The following is a 22,147-nucleotide window of genomic DNA, read 5'->3' on the forward strand; positions in this document are numbered from 1 at the left end:
TGGCAGTTGTGGTAAATCTTTAACAACACACACACAGTCCTCATGGCAGATTGAATGAATGAAAAAGTAAGACCATTTTGTTAAACCATAAATCTCGTATACAATATCACTCATGAATGCTACCACCACATTTATTTATTCAATTTTGATACAAACTTAAAAAAAAAAGGATTAAATGACTGACCCCAGTTTAACAGCCATTCCAAAAAAGCTTTCCTCTAGGGAAATGCTTTAAGGCAAATTTTACTGTAATAAGCAATTTTCTAAAATATTGAGTTACCACATTGTCTAGCTTTGAACAAGATATAAATGAACTAGTTACGTATGAGTATACTCGGACAAATTAAGGTTTGTGGACACCAGGCAAATTAAATAGAATGTATTCTATCATAATGCATGTGTAATTGCATTCATACTTCACTATCCCTAGTGTTGAACAATGGAATAGTTCATACTATCCCATTGAGTTGCTTCATTTATTGCCCATACGAGGCAATAAAAAGTAATCAATTATTCTCAGATCTTTTAAAAATCTTAAAAGCTTAATTTCACAGGTATATTCCAGGTTTTCTAGGTGACCTAAATCTTCCTTGTTCAATGAATTGTGACCTCACCGACATCTATCACATGTTGATGCCTTGCACCCTCTGGAAGATGCTGCTCCTCATGGGGAAGACACACAGGAGAATCCTCTGCATGCATTTCACCAACTTTCCAACGTTGCAGACATGCTAAAGGATCATGCACGCACCAAGATGAAAGTATAGGAAGTGTGAAGATTGCTTCAATGAGCATAGATTAATAAAAAGAAAAAATCACACAAAAATAAGAGAAAATATGGATTAAGAACAGGAAAACAGAGCACAATCAAAAGGATATATTGAGAAGAAAGAACCGAAGCAACTCATTCCAGTGCAGTGATGAAAGAAGAGTTTCTCCCTCAATGTGCTTATTAAATGACAAACTACAATAATAGTAAAAAAATAGAATATCTAAGGCAAAAGTTTTGCTTAATTGTATGTTTCTAAAGACTTTATAAGAAGTTTAAACTTGGTGTTGAACCGTTAATAACTAATTTCAAAATTTTTTCAACCAATGGCCAGAATTAGATTTTACGTCATTAAATAATTACTTGACCATGTGAAAGACACGAGGGGTTAAATCTTATTTTAAAATTGCCATGCATCGAGCAGTGTAAGTGTACAATTATAACTTTTGTACAGTAATATAGAAATATACAAAACATACACAATGAAACCACAATACCGTGATATATTTCATATGTAAAACATACCGAGATTGAGTTAATAAATATAATTGTCCTGTGGAAATTATCATTACTCAGTGTACTATTGTCAAGGCCAAGGACATCCTACCATATGAGTATGATACACCAGAAGAAGCTTTTCAGCATGATTATCAAACATTCAGCTAAAAACATTCATGTTATCACCCACAATTATAAATTCCAGTGATTTTTCTAAATCATAAGAACTTCCAGATATCTAAATAATAATTGTCAATTTAAGTGAACTGTGTACAGTATTAGTAAGATTTGATTAAAATGCTAATACTTGATAAGCTTTTAAAATATCCATAGAAATATATACCTCAAGAGACCATTGATGAAATAATAACCAAGTTAAAAAAAATATGCTGTACTGAAATTTTAGAAATGACAAAGCTAGAATATTTTTCAGCATTTGCTAATTTGTTGAGATTAACAATACAAATGCCTGTGAAAAAATTAAATGGCTTAAAAATTTTATTTTTATAAACAAAGCATTCCTGTAATTACATATACAACACAGAAATAGTGTATAAAAGTTGCCACAAATCATACTGCAGTCATTGCTGCAGCATCCATGTGCGCTTGAAGGATCTGTGAAAATGTGCGTTTGTGGGCGGAGGTTCGGACGGATGCAATGGCCCGGAATAAAGCCTCTGCACAGAGATCTTCTGGTAGACGAGTGAGAAACTGTGCAGCGGTGGCAGTGCACTCTTGATTGGTAATAACAGTTTCATACAGCTTCAAGATACCTGAAGAAAAATGTAATCAACATAAATATGTTATAAAGAAACATTTTAGATTTAGTCAACTACTGTATATAAAATTCCTAATCTAAATTATCAAGGCTAAAATATAGTTTGAAATTTAGAATCCAAAAAATAGAAGAACATCAAAAGAATAATACTGCAGAGCAAAAGTAAAATAGAGGGGATTTTGAATTATTGGAATACTGTGTGTGTGTGTGTGTGTGTGTGTGTGTGTGTGTGTGTGTGTGTGTGTGTGTGTGTGTATGTATGTATGTATGTATGTATGTATGTATGTATGTATGTATGTATATATATATATATATGTATGTATATATATATATATATATATATATATATATATATATATATATATATATATATATATATATATATATATATATATATATATATATATATATATATATATATATATATATATATATATATATATATACACACACATATACTGTACTGTATATATAAATGCTATTAATGCACCATCTATGTTAAGTATCTAGTTTTACAATTAATACAAATTATCACTAACCCTTAAATGGCTCAACTAATTAAGAGTTCAACATCGTGGTGCATATGACAAAATATAGTTTATAAATCAAATGAAAAAATATCTCCAATGGCAATTCGAACACAGGAGGTAATCATAGATAAGCAACTCGCCCAATGTGCTTAATAACATATTTCAGTAAGTCAACTAACCAATGGCAGCCCTTAAGAGAAACTCCTCCCCATCTCTTAGATAAACGTCCCATATTCTGACAGCAGCATCCAGAGGTAATGGACGAGCAAATACCGTCAACAACCAGTCCAAAACATAAAGGTCTGGGGTAACTCCAATTGTTTGCAAGTGCTCTGCGATAAGTGGTAAATTGGCAGCTAGAAGTTCTTCGAAGGCTTTATAGTAGGCACACATCTGGAAATTGAAGTTTACATCATCAGAATCATACTACCACCACCACTTTCACCACCACTACTATTTTCAGCACCACCTACCACCACTGTCATCATCCCCATCAAAATCTGCACCACCATAATTAGAACCACTACCATCATCAGCACAACTTTCATAGCAAAATATAACAGAAAAAAATACTAGTTGGCAACATAAGAAACATAAGAAACATAACTGCAGAAGACCTATTGGCCCATACGAGGCAGCTCCTATTTATAACCACCTAATCCCACTCGTATACATGTCCAATCCACACTTGAAACAATCAATGGACCTCACCTCCACCACGTTCAATTCAATTTCGTTACGTGACAATTGGTTCCACAAATCAAAAACCCTGTTACCGAACCAGTATTTAACTAGGTCTTTCCTAAATCTAAACTTATCCAATTTATACCCACAGAAATCACTATAGCTTGGTGCATCAAATGAATAAATCCACAAGGGCCGTGATGAGGGTTCGAACTCACACCCGGGATGATCCCAGACGCTGCCTTAGTCGACTACGCCACAACATGATCAAAAGAATTGCAACCGGGAATTCCACTGAATTCACACGGATCCTGCAGCCTCTCTGAGACACAAACCAGGGTTTTACACAATTCCCCCATGCACTCGGGCTCTGCCAACAATCTACCTCTTTGCCCTCTCTTCAATACACACAGAAATCACAATAGCGTGATGCATCAAATGAATAAATCCACAAGGGCCGCGATGAGGGTATACCCATTGTTTCGTGTTCTGTCATGTCTTGATACAGTACTTTTAATACCTTATTAATATTCTCTTTGTTATATCCATTCATCCACTTGTACACCTCTATCATGTCACCCCTTACTCTTCACCTTTCCAGTGCATGTAATTAAAGTTTTGTCAATCTTCCTTCGTATGAATCTAATTTGCGGGATTAACTTTGTCATCCAACGCTGGACACGTTCTTGTGAATTTATATCCATTCTATAGTACGGCGACCAAAACTGAACTTCATAATCTAAATGGGACCTAACCAGAGAAGATATAGCTGAGGAACATCAGGTATTTTATTAGTAACGCTTCGATTAATAAATCTCAGTGTCCTATTTGCCTTATTACGAACATTTATGCATTGATTTTTGAGTTTTAAATTCTTACCTATCACAACTCCAAGATCCCTTTCGCAATCTGACTTCGCAATCTCAACACCATCTAGCTCGTATCTTATAACTGTATCATCATTATCAGGAGGGCGCCTGATAGCTAGGTGGACAGAGCTTCGGATTCATAGTCCTGAGGTTCTGGGTTCGATTCCCGGTGGAGGCGAAGACAAATGGGCAAAATGTTTCTTTCACCCTGATGCCCCTGTTACCTATCAGTAAATAGGTACCTGGGAGTTAGACAACCGCTACGGACTTCTTGGGGGTGTGTAACAAAAAGGAGGCCTGGTCGAGGACCGGGCCGCGGGGACACTAAGCCCCGAAATCATCTCTAGATAACCAAGATAGCCTTAAACCTTACATTTGTCAGCATTAAACTGCATCTGCCAATCTTTTGACATTTCAAAACCCTATTTAGATTGTCTAAGTGATAGAGTCATGTTTTCTAACAAACGTGACCTAACATATGCTTACCCTTCCATTTATCTTTCTTTCTTTTTCTTTTTCTTTTTCTTTCCCTTGTTTTCTCTTACGATCCCTTTCTTATTCCTATTCTACTATCCCCTTTATTACACCTTACCTTTTGCACCTTTTGCCTTGCTTTTTCTTCCTCTAAGATTTCCTTCTCCTCACCCCTCTCTTGCCTATTTATTGCCTTCGCCGCCTTCCCTCATCACAATCGACTTAAGAATGGTCCAGGACAGATCGAAACGTCGTCGTCCCTTTATTTTCTAGGTTCATCCCTTCATGTGTGGTTTGGTCAACATAATAGTCTTTTTTTTTGTGTTTATTTCCCTCCCAATTTTTGTATCATCGGCAAATTTGCAAATATTGCTACTCAAACCTGAATCTCAATCATTTATATATATTATGAATAACAGAGGTCCCTGGACAGAGCCTTGAGGCATTCCACTTACAACATTTTCCCACTCTGGCAACTCTTATTTATACTAAATCTGTTTCCTTTGGTATAGCCATGCCCTAATCCAACTTAATATAGTACTCCTAATACTGTGAGCCTCTTAACTTCTTAATCAGTCTTTCAAGTGGCACTGTGTCAAAAGCTTTGCTAAAGTCAAGGTACACAACATCACAAACCTTACCACTATCAACTGCCTCAACTATGCTGGAATAAAATGATAGCAAATTTGTTAAACATGAACGGACATTTGTAAAACTATGTTGTTAATCATTTATTAATTTATGTTTTTCAAGATGAAGATGAATGGTATTTACAATTATCGATTCAAGTAACTTTCCCACAATAGATATTAAGCTAATTGGTCAATAGTTTGACGCAAGTGATCTATCTCCTTTCTTGAAAATTAGTACCACATTAGCAAACTTCCATGACTATGGCTCTCAGCCTGACTAATGATTTCTTAAATATGGTGGACAATGGCTCGTAAAGCTCCTATTTGCATTCCTTAAGCACCCTGGCAAACACTTTTTGCATTTTACTATATGTTTAATATCATCCTCCCTGGTAACTGCTATACTAGGCAATCCTGTTCTCTTCCCCACCCAAATAGACTTCTTCAGCTGAAGGCATAATGTTCAGTTCTTCTTTAGTAAATACAGAGATAAAATATTTATTAAAAATACTACACATCTGTCATTATCGGTTTTCTGACCTATTTCAGTTTTTTATGGACTTATCATTTCTCTAATTCTTTCTCTAAAACTCTGCCAATTTTTTTTTTAACTCATTAACAACCTTAGAAATGTTCAATTTAGATCAAGTAAAGTGCCAACATGTAGTTAAAGACACTTTGAGCTTTAAAAGTTGTAAATGTGTGGCATGTTAAATAACACATTCCTAACCAAGTTTGCATTGACCACTAGTCAGCCAGAACAGTGGCTAGAGTCCCAGCACAACACACGCACATTAAGATTTTACACACATATCTTAAAACTGATTCGTAAAGTGAATAAAGCTTCTGCACAGTGATTATTCATGTACAGTAAAATCAAATCTGCATTTATCAAAACTATTAAAAAAGCAAGTTTAATAATTTTAGTACAGTACAGTATTCAAATTTGGGCTTAACAAAAATTAAATATATACACATTTGTTTAAGATAGGTCAGAGGTCTGTGGAACATCCAGAGATAAGGTGAACACATTTCTGCTTGCAATGTACAGTAGTGAACTGCAGGTAATTATGCAGCCCGTCCTCCTAAGGTCTGCTAATTTCAAGAAAACATGAAATTTAAAGTGTCCTCTCCTAACCTACAAGAGGACCCAAAACAAAAAATGGGAGAGTATGTCTCTTTTACGAGCCACTTCCATTTACTGGAACGACAATTTTTGGTTTTATGTAATGCATACGAGTGAAAAGCGATGTTCTTTGTAGGAGGACAGGTTGAATTATTGAACTAAACTATAATTTGTTGAAAGGTGGTAGTGATTTACACCAACTTTTATTCTTCAAGGATCTACTAAACTCCATCACACACAAAATCCATTGAGAATTTAAGCCCCTGTGTTTCTAACTACAAAAGTGAGATGACTTGCCACTGGCTGATCCATCCTGAAGAATGCCATGTGTGCTGGTCGATTGAGGAGGTTGGAGAAGGTAATAAATGCATCTGCTTCATCCATATTAAGAAGCAGTGTTGCTGCCAGAAAGGACATCCCCTGCACGTAACCAACATCGGGACGGTAGCAGGCATAAGCTCCTAAGATATTATGAAGAGGATCATGGTATGGTCCACCCTGAAATTATATTTTCCTATCAAATTCTATACCTTAACTTATATTTCATAAATGTTCCAGTGAATATATATTTGCAGAGATGAAGGTGGGAAGTATGAGAGTAAAGGGAACCAGTGTATAAAGAGAACACAAGAGCTTTTGTGCTCAGGAAGAGAACTTCCTGAGCACAAAAAAGGTTAACAGGCACTAAAAATCTAAACTATAAATCCTGAGCACAAAAAAGTTAACAGGCACTAAAAATCTAAAATATATTAATAAACCATACTGCTATGTGAAAAGATAGTTTAAAGATAATTTCCATTAATATTTTAACAAAATTATGGACAACTTGGATCATTTTTATTCCATATCTAATACTTATGTTTATGAATTTACTTGAATTTGGTAATGTAAAAAATGTTGGGACAATGACATCATTTTATACTATAGAATGCACATTAAATTGCACAATTTGCATAAATAATGAATATAAATTACAGAATATATATCTTCACATAAAAAGTAAGACATCAACTGTTGCTGAAATGCTCCTATCCGAGCTGATCACTTGGTTGCTTCCTTTGGCAGAAATCCATTTCCATGGGTCTCTAAATCACTTCTTTAGACAAGAGTTACAACCACCACTGCACAAAAGAAAGTGATGAAAGTACTTACCTGTGCTGCAAAGCGGATCAGAAGCTGTCAGAGGGGGGATGAGGAAAGCTGCACCCTTAAAGAAACAAACATGCAAGGTCCAACCCCTCGCCAAACAAGGCAAATGAAAAGAAAGATGAACTGAAGGAAAAACGTCCCAGCATCACACCCCGGAGACGACATGGGCATCAAAATCATCAGAGCTTAGAGGGCAGGTAACAACCACAAGGCAAGATTCAAAAAAGCCTTTCTGAATGATGGAGCTAGTCTAACTCAAGGCCCTCAAGAGTAAGACACAATCACCACAGGAGCAGCAGCTAGGCACCCACAAACATCAGAGAAAAGCTGCTATCAAGCACAGCACCCACACCAGAAAAATCCATCAGGACAAGAGAGCTCCCCCAAGCTCCTCCTCTTTGTTTCAGGAGGAAGCAAAAACCTTCAGTTATTTAGTAAATGTTCCTTAACCATAGACCATGCAGGTACAACATGCAAGACCTGAAATTACAGATACCAAATGAGGGAAATGAAACAAGGACCAAGCACTATGTGAATGCTCTGCTAGAGGTACTGGGTACAAAAAATGGAAGAGTTACCAAAGAAACCCAACTCTCAAAGAGTAGGAGAGTTGATTTTCCTTGGTGGATTGAAAAATGCTCTCCACATCCAGACAGTATATCAATATAACACATGGCTGAAAATTAGACACACAACTTGATAATAGTCCCAGATTACCCAGAACATTCCCACTTACTTTCTTTTCAGATGTGTGGCTTAGGTGTTCCTTACTCTTCACTGTGAAGGTCCAGTTGCCTTGTCACCATTATCCTCAAATGGACAAATGATATGTCCCTGTACTACTGAATGAATTTGTACACACTATGTTGAGTACTATTTAGCAGAATGCCTCTGCTTTCAAAGATGATTCTTTTGTTTATGTATAAGAGACATCATGTTTGTATCAATGCCATACTATGCCTAACTCATAACAATACCACCATTATCAAAATTTATCATTAAGTCGCTTTGTTCCCATCCATATCCCACATGAGAATGGGAAACAGGGTGATAATGATGATGATGCTAATAATCAGGTATTTTATTGTATAAAGTTACCTTCTGGAAGATGCAAAGGTGAGGAAACGTGCGCGAGACATCGAGACGAATGAGGTCTATGGTTCCTTCCAAGTCATCACAATCACTCGTCACATCCTCCTGGCTAACCATACTCCCACACTCACTAAGGCTCATCAGCTTTTCTACAGACCTAGTGATCAGTGGAGGAATAATTGAACAGAATAAGTCACAATAACATGGCTGAAAATTAATAGCCCAACACACACACATATAAAACAAAATGAAAGTAATGACATTTCAGTCCATCCTGGACACTTATCAACTTGATAAAGGTCCAGGATAGACCAAAACCTTGTCACTTTCATTTCATGTGTGTGTAGGTTGGGTTACTGATGAATAATTGTCAATCAAAAACTGGTTGATTAAAGAAAGAACAATTAATAGTTTCAAGTACAAATATAGTTTACTACTGTATATACTTCACAAAGACTGAGGTGTGGTTTTCCTCTGCCTGTGGAAATAATGCAAACAAAATTAACTTTGCATTTAATAAACATGATACAGCATACTGTACTGTATACAAAATGTGAAGGATTTGGAGGCTTTTACACAAAAGTGTTGTGTAAGAAACAAAATGAAAAAGTAAAATTAAAAATATTTCCTGTTATCAGGGACAGAAAGCCTGTACTTAAGATAATCAACATCTCTCAAGGCTAACTATTGACCTTTCCCAGGATGAAAGCAACAACAATTGCCTAACTCCTGGGTACCTATTTAACTACACAGTGAAAAGGCATCAGGTAAAAGAAAACGTGCCCACCCATTTCTGTCATGCCAGGAACTGACTCTTGGTCCCTCAACTGCAAAATGAGGACATAAACCACTGTACTACAGGGCAAAATGTATTTATTGAAGCACTTCAAAAAGGAAATTAGATTACAAGAGATAAGTCCAAGGGTTGTCATGGTAAAGGAATCTCTCTCATGTGTAAACACCTCTGGTTCAATTATTATTTTTCAGAGTAATATGAGCATATTCCAAGGAAGGAGATAAACACCACCAACCTTTGAACCATAATGCTGTAAAGTTGTGGAGTGATATTTAGATCATTTCCTATGGCCAACTTCCACACTTTCCCCCTCACACACGAAGGAAGGCCTTGCCACCACAATTCACGGCATTTTTTGTGTGAGTGCCTGGAAAGATAGTTACATGCACATAATTTACAAAATAAAATCAAACTATTTTTTTTATAACCAGAATAAAAATAGCAAACTTTATTTGTAAGAACTTATACAAAGTGTTACAATTATGGCTGAACTATACAGGTGTACAGCAGTGTAAATTCTAGCTTAAATGAAATTTAATCCCTTAAATGAAATAACATTTAGCTTACAACTTGAATGGTGAAATATATTGGTCAAACAATGTGTAGTTTACCATTAGAGCAGTGAAACAGATATTGGTAAACTATACAACATAACATTAAGGTGATGAAAAAACACGGTGAAGATCTAATATAATTGAAAGATTTTAAAGATTGGAGGGGACCTAAATATCCCCTCTAATGCGCTATGTGTGGTTTCCTCCGAGGCTAAGGTTTCTCCTCCTTCCAGCCAGAGGTGGTACTCCCATCCTTAATTTAAAGATTGTCTTTATTTTTTCGAGTTTTATTCTATATTTCTATATCTCTCATAAATAAGAATGAGTTATGGAAGAAACATGTCTAGCCATAGCAAAAAATATTTTCCCAAATAGATGTACTGTACTACAGTATATTGTTTTTATTGCAAGATATGCCTGGCATGTGTACCAAGGATATCTTCTTTCATCAGCTATCAACAAAATTTATATTAAGTAATGCCCAAAATACTTTGCATATTAGTTACATTATGTAATATAAAATTACTCTGTCAATTAATAAACCACTATAACATGTTTTATGTATGTTTAATAATTTTTTTTTTAATTATTAAATACCACTGGCTCTGTGGTATCAGGATAATTTTATCAAATATACTGTATTATCATATCTATCTATCTATGGTGCCTTGTCTGCTCTGGACTTGTGTAAAATTGTTCAATCATCTAACAATTCTTAAAGTATTAACATTATCACACAACGTGCGGGCGCGCCACAGACTGTGATGTCATGGTCCCGACGTTTTGGGAGAGCGCGCAGCGACACCGAAAAGTGTATACTTGTTTCAGTTTTCTCACCTTAATTCTCGTGCTACGTTGCTCATTTTGGTATCATTGTGTTCGCAATAGAATTCCCTGTAGGGGTATATGCATATAAGGTCCAAAAGCCTGCCGTGACTCCCCACAGCAAAGTCTAAATTCGACCACACCTGCAGAGTTATGTATATACTGTGCTCGTTCAGTTTGATAACATCAATTTTTGTGTTACGTGTTTCATTTTGGTATCAAATTGTTTGCAAAATAAAGGCGTGTATTTTAAAACTAGTCCCATAATAATAGAACAATAAAAGGAATTTTAATAAATATTTTAACATTTGGACGCTCATCACCACAAAATTATTTATATATTTCCAGTGTTCTGACACCAATTTTCGTGTTACGTCTTTCATTCTGGTATAAAATTGTTCGCAATATAAAGGCACGTATTTTAAAACTAGTCCCATAATAATAGAAAAATAAATGGAATTTTAACTTTTGAATACTTTTTGACACTCATCACCACAAAATTATTAATATCTTTCCAGTGTTCTGACACCAATTTTCATGTTAAGTCTTTCATTTTGATATCAAATTGTGCGCAAACTAAAGGCGCTCATTTTGAAACCACCCAGAAGTTGATCAAATAAACATTGAATTCTTTACAAATATTTTAATACATGACAAGCCATAGTCACCAGCTTAGAATCAGGAGAAAAATGAGTGATGACGAGTGGCGGCCGCCGAGTGCAATCGTGTTAAAATGCTTACTGAAGGATCATTACACAAATTCTCAAGGAATTTCATACACCACCTGTATACAGTATTATGTTTTTGCTTCATGATCTTATTACCACTTGTCTAAAATTTACAGTACAAATAGTGTAAAATTTTGATGTTTTGAATGGGCATTATGAAACAAAATGTAAACAATACATTATAAAGTGAACTAAAAGATTTACCTTCATAAAAAAAAAAAAAGATACAACTTGCCATTTCAAGCTCCACTTGTGAGGTACAGTACACATACTGTGCCCCACTTGTGAGGTACAGTACACATATTGTGCCCTACTTGTGAGGGTTGTCCAGTTGTCTGTGCATGGGAGGATCGAGGGTTTGCGCGCTCCGTGAATTAACTTCAATATGTTCTGTCATATTAGGATTACAGTGATAGAACACAGATCACAGTTATCACAATGTGTAAAACCACATTTAGGAAAGGAAAAAATACAGTGCTGCCATTAGAATTTTGTGTTTAAGAGAGAATAACCACCTCTCACTAGCCCACGTGGGAGTGTAGTGCCTACACGAGGCCCATGTCGCCCATGTCTACATATACTTATCTTTGTATACTTAGACTATAGTGAACAGTGATACGGTGAACAGTGAACGGTAACAAAACAGACTAAAAGGCTTGAAAGTGTAGGAAAATTGCCACGTGGAAATTTTGGAACGTATAATTCAGTGAATGGTGAGGCAACACACACACACACACACCAGACTCTGTGTACAGGGGCCACGAGGTTTGATCTGTGTACACACACGGTAGGCTGTGAAGGGTCGCCCCCCCCCCCCTTTACCACTGGTCAACAACCAACGGTCCACTGCCTTAATACCACCACTGACCAAAAGCATTATGGTCAGAATGCCTTTAGTAAAGATGTGCACCGAATGCAACAAGAAAGTATATTACCACCAGAGCTTCCAGTGCCAACTATGTTCAGCAGCCACACACAGTAACTGTGCCAACATGTCAAATAATGCCAGGAGAATTGGTCCCAGAGACCACTCGGTGTACTGGTTCTGCAAAAAGGATAATACATTATTACTGTCTTGAAGATGATCGCAATTCTTGATAAAACCCCAGCAGAGCACAAAGAATCACTTCTAACTGCCTGCATGGAACTCTCTAATGTTTTCAAACAAATTGTCAAGGACACCCAGGCAGAACCAGAATTGGAGCTACATCTCAGCTCGCCGGGATCTGGATTGGCGCCGGGGCCGGATACGACATTGGCGCCGGAGCTGGATGCGACGTTAGCATCAGGGCCGGCTGCGATGTTGGCATCGGGGCAGGATGGGACGTTGGCGTTGGGGCCAGATGCGATATCAGCGCCAGGGCTGAATGCAATGTTGGTGCCGAGGCCTGGTTGATACCTGGTTGATGGGGTTCTGAGAGTTCTTCTACTCCCCAAGCCCAGCCCGAGGCTAGGCTTGACTTGAGAGAGTTTGGTCCACCAGGCTGTTGCTTGGAGCGGCCCGCAGGCCAACATATCCACCACAGCCCAGTTGGTGCGGTACTCCTTGGAGATAACAGTCTAGTTTTCTCTTGAAAATGTCCACGGTTGTTCTGGCAATATTTCTTATAGTCGCTGGTAGGCCGGATGCCATGCTGGCATCGGGGCCGGATGCTATGCTGGCGCCGGACGTGACGTTGGGGTCGGTTGCAGTATCAGCGCCTGAACCGGGCGTGATATTGGCGCCAGGGTTTTTGAAACAAACAAAACAAGGACCCAAAATCTGCCGATATTATAAATGAGGTATCTGTAAGCATGGGATATTGGGGAGAACAAATGGACTATGTAAATATGATCATCCCAGAAAGTGCAGGACCCTTCTTAGTACAGGTAAATGTACCAAAAGCTGTGATCTCTTTCACCCAGAACTGTGCAAGAACTCTTTATATAAGAATGAGTGTTTCAACACAGAATGTCCAGCTTTTCATATAAAAGGTACCAAGTGAATAAGACCGACAAACCACCTCGATGAAAGCAGCAACAACACTATTTACCAGGATGATTTCTTAGCAAGAGGAGGAGGAGGAGAAGAATGGCTAAAAATGTCCAGACTATACCACCAACTCGGTCAAATGCTAGAGAGGACGCAAACACAGTGGCCTCTTTACCAGAGCCTCAGATATTAACACCAAGTACAACATCCAGCATTTCCACAAACATAACATCATTTTTATTTGCCAACATTCAGGGTATAAAAACATGCAAATGTAACAGAGCACTTCAGAGATGGCCTCTTACATGAGGCAAATGCAGTGTTTGCAGCCCTAACAGAAACTCACACCAAGGACTACCATGATGGTGAAATATGGATTTCGGAGCACAATCTTTTCAGATTTGACAGGACACACAGGCTACAGGGTGGGGTCAGCCTGTACATCAAGGACACTCATCTGCACTGAGCTGCTAAACACCACAAATGATATGGTGGAAGTGCTGATAATCAAAAGAGAGATCTTAACTGTAGTTATTGTCTTTGTATACAAGTCACCAGAGGCAAATGATCAGCAGTTTAAAGACCAACTAATGAAAATAGAACACTGCTTAGAAAACCTCACAAATCCAGCCCCAAACATCATCCTGCTTGGGGACTTCAACCTACGGCACCTGAAATGGAAGACCATAGCTGATACAGTTGTATCAGAGAATTCCGGGAAGTACTGTGCCCCACTCGTGAGGTGCAGTACACGTACTGTGCCCCACTTGGGAGGTGCGGTACACATACTGTGCTCCACTTGGGAGGTGCGGGACAAATACTGTGCCCCACTCGAGAGGTGCGGTACACATACTGTGCGGTACACGTACTGTGTACCGCACACGTACTGTGTACGTACACATACTGTGCCCCACTCGGGTGATGCGGTACACATACTGTGCGGTACACGTACTGTGTACGTACACATGCAGGTGCGGTACACGTACTGTGCCCCACTCGAAAGGTGCTGTACACGTACTGTGCCCCACTCGAAAGGTGCGGTACACGTACTGTGCCCCACTCGAAAGGTGCGGTACACATACTGTGCCCCCACTCGAAAGGTGCGGTACACATACTGTGCCCCACTCGAAAGGTGCGGTACACATACTGTGCCCCACTCGAAAGGTGTGGTACACATACTGTGCCCCACTCGAAAGGTGCGGTACACATACTGTGCCCCACTCAGGATGTGCGGTACACATACTGTGCCCCACTCGGGATGTGCGGTACACATACTGTGCCCCACTCGGGATGTGCGGTACACATACTGTACTGTGCCCCACTCGGGAGGTGCGGTACACATACTGTGCCCCACTCGGGAGGTGCGGTACACATACTGTGCCCCACTTGTAAGGTGCAGTACACACACTGTTTGTGTATACCTCCCAAGTGGGGCAAGTACCTCCCAAGTACCCCATACTGTGCTCTGCTTAACAGGTATAGTACTCACATAGTATCCCACTTTGGTAATATTTCATTATTCCAAGTGGCAACAGCTGCTGCTAACTGCTCTTCCTGACGCTGCAAGGTGGCCTGTGCTTTTTTCCGTTCCTTAGCTTCTCGTAATTCTGCAATATGCAAATAATATATTATAATTCACTCAAGTATTTAGCTTGAAAACACGAATAACATGTTTTATTAGTATACATTACAGGCTTTAACAAAATCATTAATGAAAGCTTAAATTTAGAATAAATTTTAGTGTTTAGCATAGTATCATGAATGAAAATCTATCTCATTTGTTTAACACATTTTAGGGTATTAGGGATATCACTTATTCTATGAATTGACTTTGTAATGATTATTTAACAGGAATACCAACAAAATTATTTCACAGGCAAAGGGAAGAACATTATACTTTAAAGTACAGTACAGGTATTATTTTTACAAAATAAGATTGTTAATTAGAATACCTAGACCACATTGAAATCACAAGAACATGATATATCTTTGAGAAAAGTTAAATTTGTAAGCCTATCATTGTCCAACTGGTAGTACATGTGCCTGAGGAGTTGAGGGAGGAATGAGGGCTCAAGCCCTTTTATAAGGCTTCATTATTTTATTCATATATATTTATTTATTTATTTACCAGTATTTATTTATTTCAATCATCAGGGTACTAAGAGACGCGAACCACCAACCCCACAAGTGGGAAACAGAAGTTCTATCCACCATACTATGAGCAGACTTAATAAGGAAAGATTCCAGAAGCAACTAACTGCTCCAGTTGGGAATAATTGCTCTGTGCTTTAGTAGCAGTCAGAGCAATACTGACTGCTATTAAAAAATATATAACTAAATACAGAGGTCAAGTGAGCATCATCACACTGAAGAGTCACACTGCTGCAGGCTCCAGGATAATTCAAATTATCTAAGTGTCAGGAGTAGTGTGAGGGGTTGCAAGTGGTGTCCCAGAATACATGAAGGGGTAGGGAATTTGAAAATAAACTAAGAGATAAGAAATAAGTGTTAGTGAATGAAAAATCTTGGGTAGAAAAGTTGATTTTTCAAAACAGCAGAATTTCAACAAAGATGGCCGCCACCACGGGGGAAGACAGTACCCCAACAAAGGGATCTTTTGTGGGTTTCTCACAACAAGATGCAATGAAAGGTGGTTTTCTTGGCAGGTTAGTGATCATTGAGGACTTGCTAAAGAATTAGGAAGATAGGAAGACAAGATTATTAAATCAGAACAAGGAAATGAAAGTCTCAAGATTAAGTTTTGTAATTTAAAAGGAAGTATTTTCTAGCAAGGTAAGGAAATTTCCAGCTTGACTGATAAGGTAAGAATGCAGGAGGTACATCAAGGAACTAGTAAAGGATAATGAGGCATGGAAAGTGAAGAGTAGGGAATTTGAAGAAATTAACAAGAAAATAGACTCATATGGTGAACAACTCCAAAGGAGCCTGAGGGCTAACATGGAGTTAGGCAAGGAGATGCAACGAGAAACTTCATTGGCAACTCAAATAGAGGAAGTTAATAAAGAACTTTAAAAGTATAAAGAAGAAATAAAAGAAACGTATGCACAAGTTGTAAAAGAGAAAGAGACAATCAAGGAAGTGTGTTCGGAAGCCAAAACCAGAAATGACCAACAAGAAGCAGAAATTAGGCAAGTAATTAGGAAAGAACTGGTTACCAACAGTAAACTAGTACAAAACACTGCAGATAGAAGTCCATAATAATTTTTGGATGTTTAGAGAAGGAAAATTCATCTAGGGTGGACCGAGCAGTAGAAGAGATGAAAAAGAGAAAATAGTAGGTTTAGGAGAAGGTTCAAAAGGAAAATGTCAGTGATTTTAGAAGAATTGGAAAATATGAGAAAGACAAGAACCGCCCCTTAAGGATGACATTTAATGGAGTTAAAAACATGAATGGAAGTGCTAAGAAATGCCAGGAAATTGCAGAGTGATGAGGTTGGCAAACTTTGGCCAATAAGACAAGACCTCTCAAAGGATGACAGAGAAAAGCTGAAAATGAACCTAATTGAAGCAAAATGTCTAAATGGGGATAGAAATGAAGAAATTTTTTTTCTACAAAGTGTCAGGGACTGGAAAGCTTGTGAAATGGTACATAAAAAAAGGCAACAAAATCAATAGTGGAAGAGGGAGTAAAGAACAAAGGGAAAGGGAACATGTTCCTGATAATTGTATATACCAACATAGATGGAGTGAGGTCAAAAACTTTGGAGTTGCAAGATATAATTCAGCTTAGGGTCCCAGATATTGTTGCATTATCAGAGACGAAACTTGAAGGAAATATATTAAATGAAGTCATATTCCCAAGGGGCTATTCAGTTTGAAGACATGACAGGAAAACTAGGAAGGGAAGAGGAGTGGCTGTGCTGGTGAAAGAACACCTGAAGGTAAGAGAGTTAATATTTGAAAAGCCTCGAGATATTGACATAATGGCATTGCAGGTCTGGAATCAGGATAAGCTGATAATTTTAAATGCCTACAGCCCACCAGCAAGCAACACATGGACAAAGGAAGAACTGGATGACAAACGAGAGGGCCTCATGATGGTAATGAGATATATTATTGTACAAGCAGATAAAGATAAATCCCGACTGTTGACACTGGGGGACTTCAACTTTAAAGCAATAGACTGGGAGGCCTATGAAGCAAGAACGGAGGACTTTTGGACATGCAGATTTATGAACTTCATTCTGGAGACATTCTTGTATCACCACACAAAGCAGGCCACAAGAATGAGGGAAGGAGATATACCGACAGTACTGGATCTAGTATTCACCAGGAAAGAAGAAGAAATATTTGACATCCAGTACCACCTCCCTTGGGAAAGCGTGATCACGTCCTGTTAGACATTAAATATGCTTTACGATATCATCTAGAAGAAAATGGGGACATTGAAACGGTTGATAAACTCAATTTAAAGAGAGGTCACTATGGGGAACTTCGAAAAAATTTTAACGAGCATAATTGGACAGACTTGTTGTTAGGCAGGGAAGTAAATGAAATGTATGCCAAATTTTGCAAAAAATATACGATGACGGCACACAAACATTCATACCAAAACTGAGATGCAGGGCCAGAAAACAGGATTGGTTCAACAGAAATTGCGAGAGGACCAGAGGCCAAAAGACACAAAAATGGAATCAATATAGGAAGAGGCCAAACCCCCAAACATACCAGCGATACAAAGATGCGAGAAACAAGTATACGGCAGTATGGAGAGAGGCAGAAAGAAATTTGAAAAAGGGATAGCGGATAAATGTAAAACAGAACCGGGCCTATTCTACAAATTCATAAACAACAAATTGCAGGTAAAAGATAACATCCAGGGGTTGAAAATGGGGAAACAGATTCACAGGAAATGAAAAGGAAATGTGTGAAAAACTAAACAAAAAGTTCCAAAGTGTGTTTATACAAAACGAAATCTTCAGAGAACCAGACACAATAAGAATTCCAGAGAACAGAGAGCATATAGAGGTGTCTAGAGATGAAGTGGGAAAACATGCTAAAGGAGCTAAGTAAGAACAAACCAGTTGGCCCAGATGGAGTTCCACCATGGGTTCTGAGAGAATGTGCATACGAGCTCAGCTTTCAACTTCACCTGATCTTTCAGGCATCCCTGTGTACAGGAGTCATAGCAGACGTGTGGAAAAAGGCTAACATAGTTCCAATCTACAAAAGTGGCAACAGGGAAGAGACCCTCAATTATAGACCTGTATCATTGACAAGTGTAACAGTGAAAGTATTGGAAAAAATAATAAAAACTAAATGGGTAGAACACCTGGAGAGAAATTATATAATATCAGACAGACAGTATGGTTTTCGATCTGGAAGATCCTGTGAATCGAATTTACTCAGTTTCTATGATCGAGCCACAGAGATTTTAAAGGAAAGAGATGGTTGGGTTGACTGCATCTATCTGGACCTAAAAAAAAGCTTTCGACAGAGCTCCGCATAAGAGGTTGTTCTGGAAACTGGAAAATATTGGAGGGGTGACAGGTAAACTTCTAACATGGATGAAAAATTTTCTGATAGAAAAATTTCTGATAGAAAAATGGGGGCAGTAATCAGAGGCAATGTATCGGACTGGAGAAATGTCACAAGTGGAGTACCACAGGGTTCAGTTCTTGCACCAATGATGTTTATTGTCTACATAAATGATCTACCCGTTGGTATACAGAATTATATGAACATGTTTGCTGATGATGCTAAGATAATAGGAAGGCTAAGAAACTTAAATGATTGTCATGCCCTTCAAGAAGACCTGGACAAAATAAATATATGGAGCACCACTTGGCAAATGGAATTTAATGTTAATAAATGTCATGTTATGGAATGTGGAATAGGAGAACATAGACCACACACAACCTACAAGTTATGTGAGAAATCTTTAAAGAATTCTGATAAAGAAAGAGATCTAAGGGTGGTTCTAGATAGAAAACTATCACCTGAGGACCACATAAAGAACGTTGTGCGAGGAGCCTATGCCACGCTTTCTAACTTCAGAATTGCTTTTAAATACTGTACATGGATGGTGAAATACTAAAGAAATTGTTCACGACTTTTGCTAGGCCAAAGCTAGAATATGCAGCGGTTGTGTGGTGCCCATATCTTAAGAAGCACATCAACAAACTGGAAAAGGTGCAAAGACATGCTACTAACTGGCTCCCAGAACAGAAGGGCAAGAGCTACAAGGAGAGGTTAGAGACATTAAATATGCCAAAACTAGAAGACAGAAGAAAAAGAGGTGATATGATCACTACGTACAAAATAGTAACAAGAATTGATAAAATCGATAGGGAAGATTTCCCGAGACCTGGAACTTCAAGAACAAGAGGTCATAGATTTAAACTAACTAAACACAGATGCCGAAGAAATATAAGAAAATTCACTTTCGCAAACAGAGTGGTAGACGGTTGGAACAAGTTAGGTGGGAAGGTGGTGGAGGCCAAGACCGTCAGTAGTTTCAAAGCGTTATATGACAGAGTGTTGGGAAGATGGGACACCACTGGCGTAGCTCTCATCCTGTAACTACACTTAGGTAATTACACTATATATATTGGTTTATTCCATTTTTTTTTATACATCAAGTGTTTAACAAAGGGTCTAAGACCTGAGAAAAGTATGCAACCCCCTTATGTCATCGCTACTCTATAAACAAAAAGCCAAAACTAAACCAAACCAAACAAAACCTAAGAAAAATAACAGATAAAATTGTGTTTTATACAAGCCGTGCACCAGGTATGTGACGTCACAATGATAAAATATGCATGCCGGTACAGCTTTTTTAAATCCTACCGGTTAAAAGGGCAACTATGTTTATATCTCAATACCTGTATATACACTAAATTAGCAACATACAGTTCCTGTATTGCAATATAATCAAATACTGTATATAAATTTCAGCCAAAACTTAAAACCTTTTTTCTTGGCCGCAGAAACCATCTGTTGGTACTCCTGCCGGTGTTTGAGCTGTTCGTAAGCCGTTTTTGCCGGGAGGTTAGTGGGGCGAGTCTCCATTATAAGCCCAGCACTGCCTGCTTCCAGATCACTGTTGCGGACCTGTGGATATGAGCAACCTGTCATTATGATGCTTACACAGTATTGTATATAATGTTTACACTGCAGGATGGTCATAGAGTATATTAGACTTATATAGAGTATGTGATATTTACACTGTAGTAAATTAATTATCAAAAGAAAGCCTCAAGCTTACATTATAGTAAGTAATGTATTGAAATTTTTGTAAATATCGTAGTTTGCAACCTTCAGATATTATGCTCCTGCATTTTTAATTACAGACTAACCTGGAGCTTGAAACTAGCAAGACAACATATTAATTTAAAAGCTGGCTATGGAATAAGAACAGCCTAATAGAGATATAAATGACAATGTGAGAATGGAAAATAACGGAGGACTGTTGACAAGATGAAAGGATAATCGCAGAGGCTATTTAGGTGAAAGAGAAGGTATTACTGAATAGCATGGAGCTCAGCAAGGGTTGGATTGCTTAACACATATTGCTCCAATCGCTCATTTGCAATTAACTCTTGTGCTTCAAGTAAGTTTATTGAGATAATAAAGTACATCCCAAAACAATAAAGTGCGCTTTAAGCTATTTCTACCCTCTATTTCTGATTCCTCAAGGAGCTCACAAATCCATGCAGTAGACAAATAATCCTATGCTTCAATTGCCATATGTAATTTTGTACATGTGATTTGTAGCCCATGTTTTGTTGTGCACCCTCACGATGAAAGATTTTTAATAAGAGTATTTAAACGATTAAAGAGACTACACTAACTAATCTCTTGTGTGGTGTATAACAGTGTCTTGAGTAGTCTTCAAAATATATTACGGTATTATGATTTATAGTTTGACAGGTATTATTTTACATCAATCACCCATTCAGCAATGTTTTGATCGCCATCAATAACTGCCACGCAAAAGGATTGCCACTCAATGCTTTATTATTAATGTTTCATTACCTTGTGTTGCCACTGAAGTTACTGTGCTTTTCATCAAAAAACCTAAATATATTGAAAGTGAGATCCACATTACTATAGCTATAATAGTCGAGAAATACTGAACCATACAATAGGACAGAATCTTCATCCCTGTACTTCCATGGCACACTCACTACCAAATGAACTATATACAGGTTTGATCATATCATACAGCCTCAATATTTTCTCATAGATACATCACATTCTTGTGATTGCCTTTTGCTATACTTGCTGCCTGAGAAAGGGAAATACCTGTAGGTCTGGCGACCTAGGCACCCTGGTAATTGGCCGTGAGAAGATTCTCCATCCAGGAGAGCTGCTGGGCACTGGTGATGAAGGAACAGGCGAGGAGGACGTGGATGATGGAGCATCATTGGCTTTACTTGTACTTCCATCTTTGTGACGCCATGAAAATAGATTCCTGAAAATAAATATGGAAATAGATGTAACAAGCAATAATCATGTAAATAAGTTGTATGTTATTCATTTCGGCACTCATTTACACGATCAGGATAATACAAGTTCTTACGGTGTCCCAGGCCCTTAATGTCACAGGCCCCTTGCAGAACCCCCGCCCTAACCTGGAGGGGGGGTTTCAGGAATCTTTCTACTACCCTAGCCCTTTGTGATGTACCACGCCCCTTGCCGATTTTCT

General features: G+C 38.0%; 1 protein-coding gene across 2 annotated transcripts in view; it reads right to left on the reverse strand.

The window, feature by feature from the left end:
• Window positions 1-404: 404 nt before the first annotated feature.
• LOC123757932 (TBC1 domain family member 14) overlaps window positions 405-22,147 on the reverse strand; it is a 75,083-nt gene continuing 53,340 nt past the window's right edge. The window contains exons 2-9 of one of the 2 annotated variants that reach the window (XM_045741897.2): window positions 21,745-21,913; window positions 20,409-20,550; window positions 14,966-15,083; window positions 9,633-9,764; window positions 8,608-8,758; window positions 6,658-6,858; window positions 2,755-2,968; window positions 405-2,040 (exon numbers count right to left, since the gene is read on the reverse strand). In XM_045741897.2, the coding sequence (XP_045597853.2) occupies window positions 1,838-2,040; window positions 2,755-2,968; window positions 6,658-6,858; window positions 8,608-8,758; window positions 9,633-9,764; window positions 14,966-15,083; window positions 20,409-20,550; window positions 21,745-21,913 (1,330 nt within the window). In that variant the 3' untranslated portion in view covers window positions 405-1,837. The remainder of the gene's footprint in view (window positions 2,041-2,754; window positions 2,969-6,657; window positions 6,859-8,607; window positions 8,759-9,632; window positions 9,765-14,965; window positions 15,084-20,408; window positions 20,551-21,744; window positions 21,914-22,147) is intronic. The other variant, XM_069338737.1, reaches the window with a different exon arrangement.

This window comes from Procambarus clarkii, chromosome 40 (genome assembly GCF_040958095.1).
Source record: "Procambarus clarkii isolate CNS0578487 chromosome 40, FALCON_Pclarkii_2.0, whole genome shotgun sequence".
Taxonomy (NCBI): domain Eukaryota; kingdom Metazoa; phylum Arthropoda; class Malacostraca; order Decapoda; family Cambaridae; genus Procambarus; species Procambarus clarkii.